This window comes from Pongo pygmaeus, chromosome 15 (assembly GCF_028885625.2).
Source record: "Pongo pygmaeus isolate AG05252 chromosome 15, NHGRI_mPonPyg2-v2.0_pri, whole genome shotgun sequence".
NCBI classification, from domain to species: Eukaryota; Metazoa; Chordata; class Mammalia; order Primates; family Hominidae; genus Pongo; species Pongo pygmaeus.
Genome location: NC_072388.2, coordinates 50,396,247 through 50,412,803, shown reverse-complemented (window position 1 = coordinate 50,412,803; position 16,557 = coordinate 50,396,247). Strand labels below are relative to the sequence as shown.

Below are 16,557 nucleotides of genomic sequence, written 5' to 3'. Positions count from 1 at the left end.
TGAACACATGAAATCTGAATACACATGAAACTGGGTCTGGCACATGGTAGTACTCAGCATCAGCTATTACCATCGTCACCACTAGGAGTTTTACTTAGAATTCTATCACATGGAACCTTGTTGTCCTTTACTGTGCTCCATTACAGCAAAGAACGTGAAGAAAACACTGTCACTCCTTAATGCTTCTTGCCTGAGAGCTCTAATAATCAAAAAGGCAATTTAAAGGCAAAAAAGTAACTTTATTGACTGCTAATCTTACCATGAAATGTCTATAAGAAATAATTACAAAATAATGCAGGTTTCTTTTTACATACTTTTGGTATCATCTTGATATGATGATCCTTTCACAGAAAGGATTATTTACAGTTTATGTAGATATAAAGCTCACTGTTGCATATACAAATGTAGATGTGCAGAGGCAATATATACCAAAACGGGTACACTGACAAGTGACAGATATGTAAGAAATGCAGAATAAATAACAGCTTTATATATTTCTTTTCCTTTTTATTTTTAAAAACAATTTCCAAATACAAAATATGGATTATTCAAAGTGGATTTTTCATATACATATATATAATTCTGCTGCAAACAGTGGATCAAAAAGCAAAAGTGTTCTTAGCATGATTCATCTTTGAAAACCCATAGGACTATTCATAAATCCAATTAGAAAGAGCGTGTGCAAAACCACCAACAATGTCAGCAAAACCTTAAAGATCTGATTTTGGTTGAAGTAGCGAGAAAATAAAGTATAAAGCAGTACCTGTTTACAGTAATTAAATATGTTTTTTCTTTATCTTTCTTTCTTAAATATGTCTTTTTTAAAATGTCCGCAAGAAACTCTAAGGGCTAAGGAAATGCACTGCATTACGATCTGGGCTCCTCAGAGTACAAATCTCACCAGGCTTAAGCATCATCCATAAGAAATGGTGGATTACTTAATGACTTATAAGTAAAACAGTCATTAAATGATCCTTTCATACTTTAATCCTTTTATGCAGAGACTGAGATACTTCCATACATTCCAATATCTGCAACTTTGGTTCTATTAAAGTATTTGATAAAAGCAAAACAATTTTGTGACCACAGAACTCTATGGAACTTTTTTTCCTTTTAAAGTGTCAGGTGAACCTAACGTGATGAGGCAATGTTACCTACACATCCGCGACCCAGCACAGGAGGGACAGCACAGGCGGGGCATGTTCCAGCTCACCATTTGTTGTATAATACTGACTCCCAGCCACGGGTAACACTGTTTATGTTCCGCTGTACCCTAAATCTATCTATTTCGTTACCTGAAAACATAATTTTGTATAAAAATATGATTGTTTCTTTAGATAATATATAGTTTTTTTAATAAAACCGGGCAGATAGAAAAAAATGGTATATCAAAATATGGTAAACAAATGTTGTAAAATACTAAATCATTAAAAATATCTTATAGAAAGACATTGTGCTATGAAGTTCTCTCCTGAAGTGTGAGCAACGTTTTTACTGTACATCAAAAGATTGATAAATTCACTCCCCTGACTTGGTTTCATTATATATTGTAACAGCAGCACAACAGGTAACTGTCTTAAAAATGGCCCTTTCTCATACACTACGTCTTCTGTACACTTTTACTTCAAAATTAACAAAAGACACCCCCAGGATCAGTGGTTTTCAACTCTGTTGCATATGAGCTCCATCTGGAGAACTTTAAAAGGCAACTCTACCTGGGTCTCGCCACAAGAGAATGATGTAATCGGTCTGGTGGGAGACTCAGTCATTATTTTCTAAAAGCTCCCCCCAAAATTCTGTTATACAGTCAGTGTTGAGAATCATGGCCAAAGGCACATGAGGAAACAGTCACTCTGAACTCTACATATATCAACTGATTGTCTGCAGGTATCATTCACTCAGTGACATATTCTCAATCTTAAGGAATTCCATGTATAAAAGATAGTCATGGAAGCCAAAATGAAGACATAGTAAGCTTTAAACACATATAAACATACACAATCCCATGTATTTATATATGTATAATATATACACAGAGTATTTTGGTTAAGCAGAAACTAGCATTGCCATAATTTGTTCTTGATAATTAAACAAATAAAGCATCACCAAGCACCAACGTTTTCTAAGACATTTTCCAAAGTTTTAACAGACACTGGTTTTGTAAACTCCACAAAATGCATTACAACGTGAATAGAATTCATCTGTTACTTGGATGTGGAACTCAAATGAATCCTGGAGCTTTCTAGAAGATCACAGAAGAGGACATGGCACTGAGCGGGAGGAAGGAGTCACAGGCATCACAGCATGCACTTCTGGTTTTCTGCTTATTGCTTATGTGCTTCCGTCATGTACGTATCTTTGGCTTGCTACAACCTCATGATTTTGACCACTCCATCACTGTTCACTTTGGGACAGCCTCAGGGAGGAAGCAATGGGTATATAGAGCAACCATCTCTCTGTTAAAAGAAGACAGAATCTTCCCTCTTTCCTCTCCCAAACTATGAGCATTTTATGAGGGAGTGGTAAAAAATTTATAAGCAAACAAATCTAACATCTTTCACGTGATAAAAAAATGTGATGTTACATGTAACTGAACTAAAAAGCATCAGATGAGCAAACACACCACACTCCAATATTCCGAAGGCTCTGCAATCAGTAAAGCGCATTTCCTTCTGAAGGATCAGTGAACTTCCAGGCACTTGTCTTGCTGTACATTTTCTGTAGTTCTTTTACTTCTGTGTAATACTTAAAGTGCAATTGTTCCAAGGCTTTTGTTTCCATCATCACAAATATTATAAAGAAAGAGCTATGTTTAGGGTGAAGAAGATATGGCACAAGTAATACGTAAAGAACCTATGACTTTCGCATCCTCTAGCAAACAGTAAGCTGCCTGTACAGCTGCACACAGACGGACTTTATACAACAAACTCTGGAACTTCGTCATGAGTGAGATCCAGAGAAAAGTATTTGCTGGTTCTTTTGACTGGAAAAGCATCTTGGATGTTGATGCACTGCTGGGCCAAGCAACTGTTGCAATAGAGGCCTTCCTCATCCAGTTCATGGCCACATCCAAAGGTGTAACTCTGAGCAGTGTCCTGACACAGACCTGCAATGCGCAGGAAGTCTTTCTGGTAAAGTCTGATGTCATCGAGGCTCAAGCTGTGTCGATCAGTGGAGGTCTTTGGTTTCCGACATATAGTCTGCAAGATAAGGGAAGGTTGAAACAACTTTATAGACTAAAGTGAAACGTAAGCATATTTGCCTTGTAAAGAGAGATGCTACAGAACCACAAAAGGTTAAGTAATCCTTACATGTTAGAAAGTGGTTTCCAATCTGTGGTTTCTGGGCTATATGGGGAAATATATCATCAACACCACCTCCAACAGTAATAATAGCAGCTAACATTTACCGAGCAATTACTATGTGCCAGGCCCTGACCTAAATACTCGGCATGCATTAACTCATTTAATCTTCCTAACAGTCCCAGGAAGCAGGCACTATCATTCTCCTCATTTTACAGATAAATAATCCAAAGCACAGAGGTGCAAATACAACAGGAATCCAACCATCCCTAGCATTTCAGAAATCAAGTAATTATCTTGAAATAAGGTCATATAGGTAAAGACATGGCTTCCTTTTTTTTTTTTTCACTAGGATATGGCAATTCAGACCTTTTAGGCCAAGGTCTGTTATTATTTTATTAAGAAATGGGAAAATAAACCAATTATTATCAAGAAACACAGTTTTTCTCTTTAAAAGGCCAGAATTCTTGGGTTGAATATAAAGTGTTCTTGGTGCTGGATCGGATATAGGGTGTTCTTGGTGTTGAAGAGGCTGGGAGGCAGGCACCAGGACTAAGTTCCCGAACACGAGTCGGGGGTGGGGGGGTTCCGCCAAATGCTGTACACAGCAGGGGGCAGACTTTTTTATTATCCCAAGAGGTGGTATTAGAAATAGGTTAAAAATGATTCTGATAATTATATGAATGGAAGATATGTAATGGGTTATTTAAGGAAACCAGGTATTATATCTTTAAATTTTGCTGCTTCCCACCACAAAGGACAACACTGTTAGAATAAGACACAATTTTTGCTAGAGGCAAAAGTTCCAGAAGCACGTTTTAGTAGGAAGTGTCACATCTGAGTGATCCCTTGTGCTGATGCAGTCTTCCCAGGCTCCAACGGGATTTCACACATAGAATCATCTGGTCATCCCCACAAACTCTCAAGGAAGGCACACAAAGTTCTCCCCATAGTGTAGGTGTGGAATCTGACTATCAGCTGTGCTCCAGAAACATCTCAAGAGTAGATTACTCATTGCAGTTTTCAAAAAATATTTCATAAACATCATTTTCACATTATGATTACTTCAACGCAAGTAAGAGAAAGAAAAGACAAATGAGAAAAAAGGGAGGAAAGAGGAAGAGAAAAGTAGGGGACAAGGAGAGCCAGAATGCAAATGAAAAAAGAGAAACACACACAGAAGGGAAAAAAACAAGACACAAAGAGAGCCCAAGAAAGAAAGGCAGGAGGAGGGAGGACGTGCTCAGGAATTAGGGCCATCAGTTACTCATTACATCCAAATGCTGAAACCGTGAGTTTCAGAGTATTTTATCTATATTGCTGGACATTTAATAGTTTAACCAGTGATCACAGGTTGTCAAATGCTCTAGGCTCAGCATACTTTGAAAATTCAATCTGAATGGAATAACCAGAGTGTGGAAACATTTCTGCCAGAACACACTGACAAAAAATATTATTCTCCTAGGTTGAGGACAAGCAACACACACAGACACATGCATGTGCACACGTGGTTCACCTGAAGCCTGAAGACCAGAGGCTTCCCAACCATATAAAATGTGAAGCAAAATCTATACTTTATCTAAGTAAAACTCAACTCAAAGATAAGCAGAACTAGCAAATAAGATGGAAATAAATTCAGAATAAAGCTAGAATGTACGTATCTAGGAAGGATCATTTCCTTAGGGTTTTTAATTTTTGCTCATTTGTATACATGTAAGTTACTACTTAAAATTTTCTATAACTTCAGTTTCCTAATTGATATTTTTCAATTCCTTTAATACCTGTGGAAGAGAATCAGTACTCTGGCCACGAAGCTTAACAACTGTTTCTGAAGAGCTCGAGGTGGAAGACCCAATTTCTTTCACAATCAACCCTGAAATAAAACACAGAGATAAAAACAATAAATACTTCAAATTATTCACACCTCTTGCCATATATTCTGACATACTGCTATCAGGAATGAAAAATCAAATATTAACCATTACCAAAAAGTTTCACTGTGATTCTTTGGTGGCAGACAACCAGAACAGCACACACTCTCTCTCATCTTACAGTAAATAGAGGTTAATGAGTCAATGTAGGGTTAGAGTGTAGGAAGATGTTTAGAGTCTGAATTTTCTAAAACAAACTTCTAATTAAGCTATTTATGATGAAGTTAGAGACAAGAAGCAAAGACTATAGGTGTAAAGCAGCCTCTTTACTGCATCTCATAAAGCTTCCCCTCCTCCCCTTTCTATTCAGCAGCAACATTAAACTTAACCCTTACTGAACACACGCCTTCTAGATTTGGTTTGGCTTGGATGTATAGTGGTGAATTGTGGGGGCTCTGGCCTCTGAAGTCAGACAGATCTGGCTGGATCCCGGCCCAGATAACTAATTAGCCATGTGTCCTGGCCAGTTACTTAGCCTCCCAGTGTCTCAGTCTCCTCGTATAAAATCAGGCCAATAACAGCACCTGCCTGCTAGTTTTAATGATAATTACACAGTGAATGCATAAAAGGGTGAGGTACAGGGACTATACATGGATACACTCAGTTCATGGCAGCTCTTTTTGGGTGATGGGACACTTGGCACATACCTCCTGCAGCAGATCCCCCTGGTAGGAGACAAACTGGGAGGCCACAGTGAAAATTCAGTACTGGGTCTTTGAGAACAACAGAGCACCTAACGTAATCACTTTAGCACTCAGTGGAAACCCACTAAAATTTCAGAAGCAGAAATCCAGGGCTGACATTTCCCTATGTGACTGGCATATGAGTGAAGCATTGAGTAGAAACATGTCTCAGAAGGTAAAATTACCAATAAGAACTAGAGGTGTAAGTGAACACCGCTGAAATTTTTCTTGCCAATGGATGAAGCAAGTGTACTACAGGTCAAGCCCTAGATCCGTAAGGCCAAATGGCTTCTTAAAAAAAAAAAACAACAACAACAACAAAAAAAACAAACTTTAAGTAATGTGATTCTTATTCAACTACTGCTAGTAGTCTACAGAATGACTTGTGTTCTATCCCTTAACTCTTTAGAAACATCTCGTAATGACTCAGTGTCTAGCATATGCCATAAATATATTAAGTATTCAATAATTAGTTCAACTGAAACATGAAATATGAAGACATTACCGGTTTACAAGTAGACACTTTAAAAACTCAGGGGATACTCATGTTTTAGGGGTTAGTACAAATGGCTTTAGTAGAGGATCTAGAACGATCTTTATCTTCTAAAGAGCATTAAACCTTTAAACAAGTTGTCATGGTTCTTTTTCGATTTCCTCGTAAATGTGTCCTCGGCTATCATGCCTGTAAAGACTCTTCTCCAAACCCAGACCCACCATTGGAAAAGTCAACACCGAGCTGGTGCTCAAAACACTTAACCAACTCCTATCAAACTCTGTAAGAATGAAAGACAGTGTGGTATACTTCATCACTACTCAATCTTAGCTGAGTGTTGTTGTTTTTTTGAAAGATATGGAACACTTCACAAATTTGCATGTCATCCTTGCACAGGGGCCATGCTAATCTTCTCCGTATCACTGCAACTGAGTGTATGTGCTGCCAAGGCGAGTACTTAGCTGAACGTTTTATAAGCAATGTTTAAATGCTCAAATTATAGAGAATTTAGAAAACCAAGATGATGTAAGAAAGAAAATAAAATCATCTATATTTATAACCCTAACATCCAAAGAAAAGGCTATTAACAGTTTTATGTTTTTTAAATACACAGATAAATATTCTTGTTTTTAATTAGATCACATTTTATGTAATTTTTACTGTTTACCTTAACTATCCTTCTTATGTTATTAAATATTGTTTGAAAATCTCAAATTTAATGGTTATATATCATTGTATGAATAAGGTATAATTTAACCACTTGTTTTTTTGTTTTTTTTTTTTTTGACAGAGTCTCACTCTGTTGCCCAGGATGGAGTACAGTGACGCAATCTCGGCTCACTGCAACCTCTGCCTCCTGGGTTCAAGCGATTCTCCTGCCCCAGTCACCACCACCAATGTAGCTGGGATTACAGGCCTGCGGCTAATTTTTTTTTTGTATTTTTAGTAGAGATGGGGTTTCACCATGTTGGCCAGGCTGATCTCCAACACCTGACCTCAGGTGATCCACCCACCTTGGCCTCCCAAAGTGCTGGGATTATAGGTGTGAGCCACTGCACCTGGCCTTACCACTCATTCTTTAATTATTTTTATAACATTTCAACAAACTTTTTTTATATATAAATCTTCTTAAACAGCCCGGCTTTTTACTTAATTTTATTTCTATTTAAAATTAACAGTCTTATAAAAATTAAATGCAGAAATATATAAATGCAAAGTCCAGGTCAGCTTCCCTCATACCTCCCTTCCCAAAGGTACTGTGGCAGTTTTTAGACCATTTCCTTTCCACAAACATATACACACAGAGCTATATACATGGACCTATAATGTGCATATAATTGTGAATTTAATTTAAATTAAAATGTAATTATAAGGAGAAAATTCAATATCATAAAGTACATGGGCAAAAAGGGGCAAAGTTTGGTATATGAACTCTAAGCATGTTTAGGGTAAGCAGCCTAATGAGTCAGTGTTGGTCAGAGAGATGATTCTCTGCAGCCACAGGCAGGTGTGGGAAGCCAGGGTTCTGTTGGGTTAGCAAACAGAATTCTGAAATAAAAGATGCCTCCTGCTCTTGAAGACTAAGTGCCAGGATGGTAGTGACTGTGTATCGGTCTGGTTCCTCTCTGATTTCCAGTGCCTGGCACCTGGAGGAAGAGGTTCGATGAACATAAGGAGCTGTGGATTTGCCAGAGCAGGGACAGGCTACCCCAGTCGGGCCCTTCATTCAATCAAAGCTGGAAGGAGCCATTTCAATAGTGCTAGTTCCTGAGGCATATTTCTCTAAAGAACAGACTGATTCATGATGTGTGACAAAAGCAGTTAGATGTGACTGATGTCTATAAACAAAACTGATACTGCTGCCATTTTTTAAAGATAGCATCTTACATGTAACAGAAATATATATGGTGTATTATATAACTATAGTGAATGCATGTTTTCTAGAAGAATTCATACAAATATGGAATTTAAGAGTGTCTTTTCAGGTCAACCCGTTTTGACACTTTACCTCCCAGACTCCTCTATCAGTATAACACAGTGGGAAAAACAAAAAACAAAAAAAACCCAAAAACCTGGAGGCCTACTTCTGTTTCTAGCCATGTAGGATTTGTCCTCTTTGAACTATAGGTTAACTTACCTGTAAAAAAGAGGCCAGACTGAAGGGGTCTACAAGGCCTTCCAGATACATTATATGATTCCCGACACAGCATTAACATAAAGAGAACCCTACTATACAACTACCTTTTGTCCAAAGCATGGAGCACAAAATGCTAATTCCCAATCCTGGGTGTTTCTCCTCTTCCCTTCCTTTCACAGAAGGCACAGGATCCTGCAGTTTACAACACTGACCTGAAGAGCCTCTTAGTGCAGTCCAATCTCTGGTCTAGAGCCCCCAGCTCACCCCTTCTATTTTCTGAGGCATGTGTTTTTCAGTCCTGGATAACCCGCTACCAAGGAAGAATAACTTCCCGTAAGAGCTCACCAGAGTGTCCGTTCAGCTTCCGTGACATGAGCATGTCCTCCGTGATGTAGATGCACATGTCTGGGCTGACTTCCAGACACTCTTCATTCATCTGCTCCAGATCCCGGGGGTCATCAACCAACATCTCTATTTCTGACACAGAAGAAGGAAAAGACAGTTAATGACAAAAAGGGAAATGACCATCATAATATACAACCATATTTTGAGGGTGGCTATGTAATTATTCACATTTGAAAATAAATTTGCTAATGAGACTCCAATAGGAAACTCCAGGGACCATTTTCAACAGGTGCTATTTGTTCTTTCTTTCTTTTTGATACAAAGTCTCACTCTGTCACCAGGCTGGAGTGGTGTGATCTCTGCTCACTGCAACCTCCGCCTCCTGGGTTCAAGCGATTCTCCTGCCTCAGCCTCCCGAGTAGCTGGGACTACAGACGCGCACCACCACGCCCACCTAATTTTTGTATTTTTAGCAGAGATGAGGTTTCACCATGTTGGCCAGAATGGTCTCTATCTCTTGACCTCGTGATCCACCTGCCTTGGCCTCCCAAAGTGCTGGGATTACAAGTGTTAGCCACCGCGCCTGGCCTACTTGTTCTTTCTTATAGTATTGCTGCATTATCTATGTTTTTTAATACTATATTTGCCAACTATTCTGTATTTTTTAAGAAGAAAAACTATACTACCTTGTTGCAATGACAAAGGACAAACTGAAACTGATGGGCCCTTTGCCTGATGCCAAAGCAAGGCTCACTGACACAGGCAGATGACAGTTCACAAGGCCCCCCATGTCCATAGCTGCCTATTCTCAAGGGAACTGAGTGACTTGAGATCCACACAAATTCTACAGAAACCAAACAGATGGTCTGCACTTTTCTTTAACAGAGTCTATCTTTTCCGTCAAGCCTGAATGCTACAGCACTTATTTGAGACAGAAAAATAATAAAAAGAGGGACACAAATGTTAAGTTTGGCTGAGATAAGCCATAGGATTCATCTTACCTCCTTAACATGCAGTAAGTTCCTATCAGCCAGGTGCTATATTTCTTTTTTCCTCCCTATAGTTCTGGTTACATGGGAGGTGCTTCAGAAAAACATTACTAAGTAACTCAATGGCATGGACTCCAATCTTTATTTTGTGGGGTGGGGAGGGGTCCAGAAGTTCAAGATGTTTCTGTCACTATCACTGCACTCCACTGTGCTGTCCTAACCACTGTTTTATTTAATCTGGGAATCAGAAATACAGACACAAGGGCAGCAGGACTAATTTCCAATCTACTTCATAGAAACGGCTAAGACTTTCAGTCTACAACCATCCAATCTTGTGGCCGCAAAGGATCACAACTAGAGGGATGTTTTGTTCACAGTCAAACACAAGCAACTCAACCAAGTCATTGGGGAAGACAACAAGACACCTCTTCCACTCTATTACTACTGCCTAAAGTTGCTCTCCAGACACCAGTTCTATAGAACCACTGCCTGAAAAAACTGGGAGACTAAATAGAGAGCCAGTGAGGGGACAGTACTGTTACCATCGTCCTGTAAGTCCTCTTCCAGCCGGTCTTTGCCGCCACTCTCCACCCCTGAGGTGTGGGAGCTGCCATGACTGGTCATTGAGCTGCAGGTTTTCAGCTTGCGGTGGATGGCACTGCTGGAGTAGCTGTCTTCTGGCCCCGTGTCCCGGGGCTTGGTATCTGCCTCAATGCCCGAGGTGTGGGAACTGCTGTGGCTGGTGGTGGAATGACGGGACAGGCGCTTGTGCTTCATGCTGCCCGCACTGCTCCCGCTGGCCCGTGACCGTTTTTCCAGCTGGTCCATGTCGAGGTCCAGGTTGTCACTGATGTAAGATTCTCGGTACTGCTTCTTCTCTGTGTAGTGGGGAACACAGTTCATCAACCAAGACAGAAGGAACGGCTGGTGAGCTTAAGTGACTCATCAGGCCAAGAACAATGATAACTTCAAATTCAGAATCTAGTGATTGGAAAGTAGTAATAATTTAGATAGGAATTTGACTTCAGAAGACTGAAAAATGAATAAAAACCAGTGCAACAGATTTGAGGGGGATATTTAAACTACTTAGTTTTTTGAAAGCTTCAAGCAGTATAAGAAGAGTGGTATTTAAAGTGCAATTACAGACCACTTCTTGTCTGTAAATTTATTGGTCCATAGTGAAATAAGTTCAGTGAGCAATATGAACATTTAGAAACTTCCAGAGCTATGTGACATTGCCATGACAGCCACCAATGTGATTTTGTATTTTGCGAAAGTATCCATAGCATATTAAATATTTAAAAAATCTGGCCCTTTTCTGCAGATAATTTCAGAAGCACTGCTCTAGAAGACTACTTAATAAATATAATTATGCTAATTGCCATTCATTTTATTTGTTCATTTGTTCAATTTGTTCCACTGTTAGCTTAGCTCTAGCTGCTGAATACAATTTAAAATCAAACTATTCTTCTGAGAATTTCTTGTGAATATTCTAAAATTTGGATTTTCATTAATACAAGATTGATTTTCTCCACTTAGGCTGAATTAGTGAGGCTTTATCATCTACTTAGAAAATACCAGTAATCACTACTGGTTTGATGGTTTCCAACTCTGATTGGTAAAGCTGTTCTTTGATTTAACATGTCAGTGATGTTCTTTAACGCAGTCAAACACACAACACTGCAAAGTCTCTTTTATTACATACTAAACTAACCATTCCATTAAGGCACAAAGTTACAACCCAGCTGCCAGTTACAACTCAACTGACACAAAAATATTATTTTTGTCTTTCAGGTCAGAAATGTAAAGTAAGGAAGAAGTTTAGATTCCTTGCCTTTTTAATACTGGTGAGAAATAATACAATAAAACAATGTTAAAAATGGAGAGTGCATTTGGGGAATGTTAAGTTGATCTAATTTTAGAAACTAGTAGACTAATTGGGTTCTCAGGGGCCTGTTAATGGATTTTAATTGTCTTGTTTCTTGGTTAAGTGAAAAGACTTGCATGCCTGATGTCTAAATCCAGCTCAGAAGTATAATCATCACAGGGTCCCTAGAGAGAAAATGAGCAGCAGGAGAAAGAAAAGATGCGCCTTCTAGGATGCAAAATGCAAAAAAAAATGCTTGGAGAAGGCTATGTGCACATTTCCAGGTTCCAGCCTATTCACATCGTTCTAAGGAACTGGCTGAAACACAAAGGTGAGTATGTGTTGCTACACAGAAAGCAGGCTGAAACCAGACACCAGAGCTCCACGCACACATCATCACAACAAAAATGCATCCATGTACAACTTGTCAGGGAGCAGACTGGGGCCTAACAATCCCCATCTTCTGAATCAGCAGGTGTGAGATGAAGGTGGACAGCTAAAGCAGTTTGCAAAATTTACTGTAGTTTCTATTCACTGTGGTTTCACAGTAATAGCTATGTGGCCCCTGGACGAGTGGCAAGCGAAGAGAAAAAAGTAAAAGTCTCCAAGTTGTTGGAGTTCCATTTTTCTAAAATAATTAGGAATTGTGGGCCTAATCATTTAAAAGCTTTTTTGTATCTTTACATACAGCCTTTTTACTTCCAACTTCCTGATAGGTTCAGAGGTCAGTATAGTTCCTCTATATTCACTAGTATACTCACGAGAAGACAAGTACTTGCCAGCCTGTTTTCTACCTATTCCTGTCAACATGTTAGCATGGCCTGGGTGTTCCACATGGCTGGCTTCTGTTCCCTCCCTAGTGCTATACCAGACCCTTTCCAGACATTTAAGAAGCTTCACACCGTTCAGTTACAAACTTAGAGAAACATTAAATAATTCTGAAATGTTTTCTAAGAAATGTAAAATGCAACCTCTCATCCCCCTAATAATCACTGGTGTCAACAGTACAGAGCATCAATATGCCTGTGCTCTTTTTACTCCCTCTGTTGTAAAAGCCCAGAGACAGTGAGGTTTTTCATACACTATTTTAGAAAATAATGCAGTAAATGTGACTACTTATCCTAGGAATAAGCTCCAGCTGTCGAATAAAGTTAGGCTTAAACATTTTTTTAATGACGCAAGGCATGTTTTTGCTTCTCTTCTAAACCCTATAGAAAAATCCTTGTGATCATTTTCTACTAAAATGCTAACATAGTGTTTTAGACAAGGTGACTCTACATAAAATTAAGAAAATCACAGACTCTCTTTATGCTGTTTTTTGCTAAACTAATGCCCAAAAAAGGGCTTTTCATGTTAAAATGATAGAGCCCTTAAATGGGGGTGAGATCATTGGATTTAGGCCAAAGCTGACCCAGAGAAACTTAATTTCAGGCCTTTTTCAGACCTGGAAAACCTCTAAGTAGAAGAAACTAAGTATGTGTCATTTCTTCATTCCTCTACTGCTATGGTTTGAATGTCTGTTCCCTTCTAAACTCAGGTTGAAATCTAACTGCTATCATAAATCATATGATATCAAATATCACAGTAGTAACACGTGGGAGTTTAAAGAGATGATTAGATCATGAGAGCTCTGCTTTCATGAATGGGTTAGTGCCATTATTGCAGTAGTGGGTTTATTATGAGAGGCGGAGTTTGGCCCCCTTTTACTCTTTCTCGCCCTCTCTTTACCCTTCCACCTTCCATCATGGGATGAAGTAGCAAGAAGGCCCTTGGTAGATGCCGGCCCCTCAATCCTGTACTTCCCAGCCTCTAGAACTGTGAGGAAATAAACTTCTGTTCTTTAGAACTTACCTAGTCTGTGGTCTTTTGTTACAGCAGCACAAAACAAACTAAGACACCTACTCACTTAAGCCTCCGAATACACTTGGTACTATGGCTGGCAATGAACAATGCCCTGTCTCTCTGAAAACTCAAAATTCTTTGTAATTTTTACCTTAGAACCTATAGAGGAAGGTCATTAATTCTTTTAGGCTCTAAAGGGATCTCTTAAGGTCATCTGAACAAAAAAAATGTACTAAAATGCTGCAGGCAGAAAGCTGATAGAACAAATCAACTTCTCAAGGTGCCATGTTAGACGTTTAGGAATGAAGCTGACTTGGCAAATTATGGGCTCTGCACCTAATTATGTCACCTATTCTCACAGGTTCTCCTGCTTCTTCATCCTCCTCCTGTCCCCATCTGAATTCCTTTTCATATTCATGTCAGCACAGAAGAGAGAGATTTGTTACACTGATGAGTCATCGTGGGGAAGAAGTGGCAATCTAGCAGCAGCGGAAGCCAATACACCTGACAGTTATACCAATTCTGTCTGAAGACACAGGCAGTTTGTGGCAGACAGTGAGGAATGATTCATGTTCTAATCGCTACGAAATTACAAGAGAATTGCCAAACCAGGTCTCATTTGGATTGACAGATAATTTTTGAGAGAAATCTATCAGAAGCACAAACCTCTATAAGGTCTTTTGTTTGTTTAAGAAAGGATGGGTATTTGTCTTGTTTCTAAAGGAAAGATGAGGTCTGAGGTGTCAAAACTTGTCTCAGACATGAACCTAAAATATGAATCTTCACCCTGATATCCACACAAACACACCAAATCCAATCTAATCAAATTACTGTTAGATATTACAACATGAATTTGTAAAACTAATTTTTGCAAAACAAATCTTTGAAAGCATAAACAAAACCCCAAAGCATTAAAAAAAAAAAAAACCAAATATGTAATGTAGCAGTTTTGAGGATTAGGGTTGGGGTGTGTTAAATGGAGGAAATCCAGGGTGGCACAACTCAAGATAAAGGGCTATCAGATTAATGTAAAGTTGAAGTCGGATGTTACAGACCCTTAACACTGCCTTCTTTCCCACCCTGACTTGATGCCCTTTTCAGGGTCCAGTACTCTGAGGCCCCAGATAGACTGTTTTATTTCATCTGCATCTCAGCAAAGGCCCCACAGGACCAGCTGACTTCCCTCTCCTTTGTTTGGCATTCTTGCTAGAACAGACTTGGGGGCCTCCCAGCTGTCAATCAGAGGCTGGAGACACATCTGTGACCTACCTTTATTGTCACTCTAACCCTAAGAAATAATCACATTGGAAAGAATTCCAGACCACCTGTGGATAATAGCACTAAGGTGGGTCAGTGTATATACAAAGCTCTAAAATGCAGATAAAATCTGGGTTGCAGATAAACCCTTGCCCTGTGCCTTTATGGGTGGCTTTTTGCAAGGATTTTCAAGTCAGGCATGGGAAAACCTTAGAGACTGTACTTGAGAGATAGCTAAATGGAGTCACCTCAGATATTCTGAGTAAGTGCTACGGTAGGTGGGGCTCAAGCCTAACCCTTTGCCTTCTGGAAATACTGAGATGTAAATAGTAATGCTGCTCTCAATCTGGAGAGTCCCAGTCCCAAAATCCAATTCCATAGGAGCTCAAAACCCCCATTCAGAGTAAGAGTCCATGGGTGGCAAAGGTACAATTTGCTTCCACACCCCAGACCCTGCGATACCTTCGTTTTCCTCCAGCTTCCGGATATGGCGCAGGACAGGCTGCAGATTCATATAGAGGCGGTGACTGTTGCTCAGAAGTTGCAGGAGGTGTCTGGAGCGCATGGGGCATCCCGTATAGTATATGAGCTTCCGGGCTGAAGGCAAGCCATCTGGCAAAATCTCAAATTTCTTACCCTTTGGAAGGAAACCATGAATCAAATTCAGGAAGAAAAATCTCTGATTTGCCAAAGTCCCCTTTGTTTCCTACTTAGTAAGGAAAATTATAGATTCTGAAATGTATAAAGTTTCATTTAAAATTCCTTGTGGGATAAAAATTGTTGTTTTTCCATTCAAAAATGTCACAGGACAGGGGATGACCAGAAATTCAGGAAAGCATCTAGCCACAAGGGTATGTCAGTAAACACTGACTATCCAAAACAGCTGAGGAATATCTTTGGTTTCTCTGGCTGGTCAGGTTATTCGTATAATGGAGAAGAGAAGGGTCCATCATAAAAGAACCATCAAATGTAATCCCAACACCCTAACTCAGCAACAAGGCAACCAATTATAAAAGATTCTAAATTATTTACCAATTCTAAAATATTTATTGAACGCTTAAAATGTACCAAACACCTTACTAGGCACCGAAAAAAAAAATTGCCAGTGAATACGACAGACAAGGTTCCTATCCTCATGGAGCTATATATCCCAGCAGGAGAAATGGCAAATAAACACACAAAATAATTACAGTTTATGATAAATTCTTGGAAATAAATAAATAAGGAGTTATATAGTGAACAATACAGGATACCTATTTGGGGTTTAGAAGAAATGGAAAACTTCCCTAGCTAAACATAGAGAGAGCTGGTAGTTGGAGGGATGAGATGGGAAAGAACAAGAACAGCTATCAGTAGAGATATAAGGAATCTCATTCTTCAAATCTGATCACAAAGATAAAGTCCTAAGTTGAGGGCAAGGCTTTGCCAAAGTTTCTTACAGTTATGGGATATTATGAACTCTTTTAACTTTCCTAATAATGAATAGGGCAGCTGAAATACAAAAAGGAGTATTTCAGATATAATGATTCTCAGCCACAGAGTGGAGGTAAAGCAAGAACGGAGGCATATTCTAACTATACACCTTAAGGTCTGTACAGAGCAGTATGGGCTTGTACAGCCCAGACAGGGATAAGGTGAAAGTGTTTTGTTTTTTTAAATCTCTGAGCTTTCCCTCATTTTAAAGGAACTACCAGTGGATCCCAATACTGAA

General features: G+C 39.2%; 1 protein-coding gene and 1 non-coding gene across 7 annotated transcripts in view; both read right to left on the bottom strand.

Annotated features, from left to right (window-relative positions):
* Positions 1–218: 218 nt before the first annotated feature.
* Positions 219–16,557, bottom strand: part of FRMD6 (FERM domain containing 6) — a 240,754-nt gene continuing 224,415 nt past the window's right edge. For all 6 annotated transcript variants that reach the window (XM_063651224.1, XM_063651222.1, XM_054448687.2 and 3 more), the window contains 5 exons: positions 15,309–15,483; positions 10,423–10,758; positions 8,892–9,023; positions 5,084–5,175; positions 219–3,200 (listed from right to left, as the gene is read on the bottom strand). In XM_063651224.1, coding sequence (XP_063507294.1) covers positions 2,916–3,200; positions 5,084–5,175; positions 8,892–9,023; positions 10,423–10,758; positions 15,309–15,483 — 1,020 coding nt within the window. In that variant the 3' untranslated portion in view covers positions 219–2,915. The remainder of the gene's footprint in view (positions 3,201–5,083; positions 5,176–8,891; positions 9,024–10,422; positions 10,759–15,308; positions 15,484–16,557) is intronic.
* LOC129013345 (U6 spliceosomal RNA) lies at positions 6,761–6,866 on the bottom strand. Its single transcript, XR_008493837.2, has one exon. It is a non-coding gene; the product is annotated as a U6 spliceosomal RNA (small nuclear RNA).